The sequence below is a fragment of the Morone saxatilis genome, unplaced genomic scaffold (genome assembly GCF_004916995.1).
Source record: "Morone saxatilis isolate NCDOM2014 unplaced genomic scaffold, NCSU_SB_2.0 Contig4, whole genome shotgun sequence".
Classification (NCBI taxonomy): domain Eukaryota; kingdom Metazoa; phylum Chordata; class Actinopteri; family Moronidae; genus Morone; species Morone saxatilis.
This window is the reverse complement of record NW_023339984.1, coordinates 18,295,584-18,299,217: the sequence shown is the minus strand read 5'-3', so window position 1 is coordinate 18,299,217 and position 3,634 is coordinate 18,295,584. Positions and strand designations below refer to the sequence as shown.

Below are 3,634 nucleotides of genomic sequence, written 5' to 3'. Positions count from 1 at the left end.
CAACCACAGCTGCCAGTTTTTTACTGTAAAATAATCTTTTACCCTGGGACACTCAGATGCTGCTGTTACTGCACAGTGTCAGTTGAGGTCTTTAGTGCAACAGGATGTGGTTTTAGACCTAGATTATGACATATATCTGGTAACTAGAGCTTGCTGTAATTTTTTTGAGGTTTCCAAATCAAGTCAGTGCTTTATATTTACAAACCTCTGTCCTGATTAAACTGATTTTAAAAATACAAACTTACGGGTCATTGATTAACTTTAAAAATTAGATTTTAAACTTCAAAAAATCAACAAAGCGCCAATGCCCGAATAAATATTTAAAGAATTTAAACAACACTTAATGTTTGCTTTCTGGGGAATTAAAATTTTTTTTCCTGGAAGCTAGTCAGACATTTTATTTAAAGCTTTTATTCCAACCTGAAAAAAGCACAAATGGAATTAAAAACAATGTAAATAAAGTCACTGATACAGAAGGAATAATAAATATTTCACAATAAAGCTTTCAAAATATAATGTATATAATGATTTAAAGAAGAAGTTTAGTAAAGTAATGAAACATTTTATTTTTGTGTATTTCCAGTCGTCGAAATGGAACACGGTCGCTATGGCAACGACCCCTTCGGAACCCTCGGCGACAGTGGGCGGAATGTTCTGGCCCTGAATGTGCTGTTGCTAGGCGAACGGCAGAGTGGGAGGAGCTCTGTGGGGAATGCTCTGATTGGTCAGTTAGTTCTACAGATTCGCCAAATTTTGCCAACATTAACAATATGATTAAACAACTAAACTTCACCCGTTTCTACTCTTGAGAATACGTAAATGTGTGTGGTTAAAACATTTAGGAACCAGTTTTACTGAACCTCCTCAGTCGCAGCATAAACTGTTGGTTAGAGGACTTCATAAATAAATACATAAGTTAGCAAACCCAGCTAACAGGCTTGTATTCTGTTTATAACTGTTTATGAAATGGTAAAACTGTACACTACAGAGAAAAACAGAAAGAAGCTTAGAGAGCTTGTTTTTAGCATGTTCCTGCTGTTAGCTGCAGTTAGCTGTTAGCTTGCCAGCTACAGTAGTTCTTAGGTTAACAAGCCTGACCTAGCGCCAAGGCCACGCCCCCTTTTGGGGAAAAGAACTTCTACATAAGAAACTACAGTGAAACAAACAAACAAGCTAGCTTACAACAACAAACAGCAGTAAGTTAAACATGGTCTCCAGCTAAACCTCAAACAGCTGGTTATTAACGTGACGCATTCTGGTGGTGGGAATTCAGATGCGTGGATGACGGAGGCGGAGCCAAAACTCGCCATAAAGCCGTTCCTACTGGAACTTCGATGCTAGCCTCATGCTACCTACTGAATATTTGTCCGTGTGGGGTTGAACTAGACTTTTTATTCATGAATTCGTGTGTTCGGCAGGTGGAGAGGATTTCCAAACAGGCGCCTGCGTTTCTGATGTTTCCGTGACGACCAACCACGAGCTCCGCAGCCGAAACTTCCCGAGGTACTTCAGACGACAGGGGGCGGAGTCCGACCTCACACTGAGAGTGGTTGACACGCCCCCTGCTGCTGTGCCCCGCCCACAGAGCGGCGTGCAGGAGCTCTTCCCTGAGGGCGTGCACGTTCTTGTGCTCGTTGTGAGAGCGGACCGACCGCACAGCAACACACACCTGGAGGAGCAGGTTGAGGTACACGCACACAGTACACACACACACACACACACACACACACTGTACCATATGTGATGTTTATGTGTATTTTGTGTATTTTGTGTCTGTTCAGACTCTCTTTGGTCCTGAATGGCGGCGTCACGCTTTGCTCGTTCTCACGTATGCTGACTGGCTGAAGGAGGCGGGGCTTCACCAGTCAGTCTACCTAACGCAGGCCAATGATTGGCTGAGAGCTCTGGCTGAGGAGGTGGAGGGAGGAGTCTTCTTCTTGGACAACAGCTGCGGTTGGCCGTCAATCCGAGGACGACCGCTGAGAGACCGACTGCTCTGCCTCTCGGCGAGGAACCATCACGGAGCTCTGACCATCAGGACGTCTCACTCTGGACTTTAAACAAGAACTTGTCGTTTATTATTATTTTTATTTATTCTTTGCGCTATACACATCTTCGGCGGATTACAGTTTATTTTGAATTCTAAGTTTAAAATCTGATGATTAAACACACATTGTAGAGTGGGGACTTCCTTTCTTCAGGTTATATGTAAACACAGATTATTGTGGTTTCTTTTTTATAATCAACAAATAAAAGTGATGCAACTGAAATTAAATGAATTTTATTTATTTTCTTCTTCTTTTGTTATCTAACAGCACTAGCTACTAACTATCAAAGTGTGCGCCAGCAGCAGGTTTTCACAATAAAAGCATCCTTTGGGCAGTGTGTGTTGTCCTGTACGATGTGGCCCCTCGCTGTGTCTATCTGATGGTGCAGTTGGTGAAGGACGGGGCCCTGCAGAGTCCCTTCCCCTTCACCTCAAACCGGCAGCCTTTATAGTTGGCCACGCCCCTGCCGTCCACCTGCAGGTCTGGCTGAAGAAGCTCCCAAACCTTCTGCTTGGACTGCAGCTCTCGGTCCGGATCACCTGCGCACACAGAGGGCGGCGTTCAGGATCACTGCAGAAAATCCCCAAAGCTACTTTTGGAGCTAGTCGACCTGATTGGTTGATAGTTTCAACACAAACAAAGATAATTTGATAAACTTAATCACACAAAGTAAGTACTTAAATCATAACCCTGTGTTAGCGAGCCAGCTAACCAAACCAGCCATTCTGACTGGCCAGAGCTGTTTCAAGCTTGGTAAAAAGCCTCCACCAACTAAACAAATTAATTTATGCTTTCTCATTGAGGACAGACTAATTATCATGGCAGCCATTTAAAATATACATTAACAGATTTTTTAATTAATTCAGTCTTCATCTTTGTAACTATTGTTACCAGGGTAGTTGAGGAAGGTGACTCTGTCTCCAGGGGTGGAGCTTGTGGGCGGGGCCAACGGCTCTGTGCAGTCATCAGAGGCGGAGCAACAGAGGAGGCGGGCCTGAGAGACCACGCCCCTCACTTTACGGGCCTTGACGTTGCACAGCAACACAGCTAGACCGCCCTGGAGCTGCAGAGAGGGAGAATACGTTTTATAAAAGTTAGGACATTAGGACATTTTGTGAGTACTTAACAGCAAAGTGAGGACTTTTCTGAAAAATGGGGACATTTTATGGCTGCATGAGAATTTTGGGGAAAGTGAGAACATTTAGTCAAGACTACAGCAAAAGGGAAGAAGAAAGTATTCAAATAAAAATATTATAATATATATCATATATAGCGTCATACTATGTAAAAACAATAAGAAATAACGAAAAGATAAAGATGAACTTGTGTGTTACCTCCTCCGGTTGCGTTTTCCCTCCCAGTTTGCTGACGACCCTGCGGGGGGCCCTCTCTCCCACGTCTACCTCCTGGATGGACAGCCCCTCGGCCAGCGGGTGGCAGCGAACGTTGAGGATCCGTCCGACCCGAAGGTCCAGCCGGGACACGTCGACCCGCGGCTCCGCCCCCAAGGGGAGGGAGTCTGAGGAGGGCCGGCCTGAGAGAAAGAGAGTGAGTCAGTTTATATTTATCCTCTCTCCTTCCTTCCT

The 3,634-nt window shown here is 44.4% G+C and overlaps 2 protein-coding genes across 2 annotated transcripts; one reads left to right on the top strand and one right to left on the bottom strand.

The window, feature by feature from the left end:
* The first annotated feature begins 583 nt into the window (after window positions 1-583).
* On the top strand, window positions 584-2,060 carry LOC118337959 (GTPase IMAP family member GIMD1-like). The gene is made up of 3 exons (XM_035675118.1): window positions 584-724; window positions 1,419-1,687; window positions 1,782-2,060. Exons 1-3 carry the CDS (start codon window positions 592-594, stop codon window positions 2,058-2,060), a joined length of 681 nt encoding a protein of 226 aa, XP_035531011.1. The 5' UTR covers window positions 584-591.
* Window positions 2,061-2,265: 205 nt separating this feature from the next.
* Window positions 2,266-3,601, bottom strand: LOC118337998 (aminoacyl tRNA synthase complex-interacting multifunctional protein 1-like; the record flags this gene model as incomplete). Its single annotated transcript, XM_035675158.1, has 3 exons — window positions 2,266-2,587; window positions 2,940-3,111; window positions 3,383-3,601. Coding segments are annotated over 3 exons (558 nt in total), but the record flags the coding sequence as incomplete, so codon positions are not given.
* Window positions 3,602-3,634: the final 33 nt, after the last annotated feature.

Excerpts from the sequence above, each read along its gene's own strand:
- LOC118337959 (XM_035675118.1), top strand. The coding sequence starts at position 592 with ATGGAACACGGTCGCTATGGCAACGACCCCTTCGGAACCCTCGGCGAC. Across the intron at positions 725-1,418 it reads TGTGGGGAATGCTCTGATTG|GTGGAGAGGATTTCCAAACA; the intron begins GTCAGTTAGTTC and ends TGTGTTCGGCAG. Across the intron at positions 1,688-1,781 it reads ACCTGGAGGAGCAGGTTGAG|ACTCTCTTTGGTCCTGAATG; the intron begins GTACACGCACAC and ends GTGTCTGTTCAG.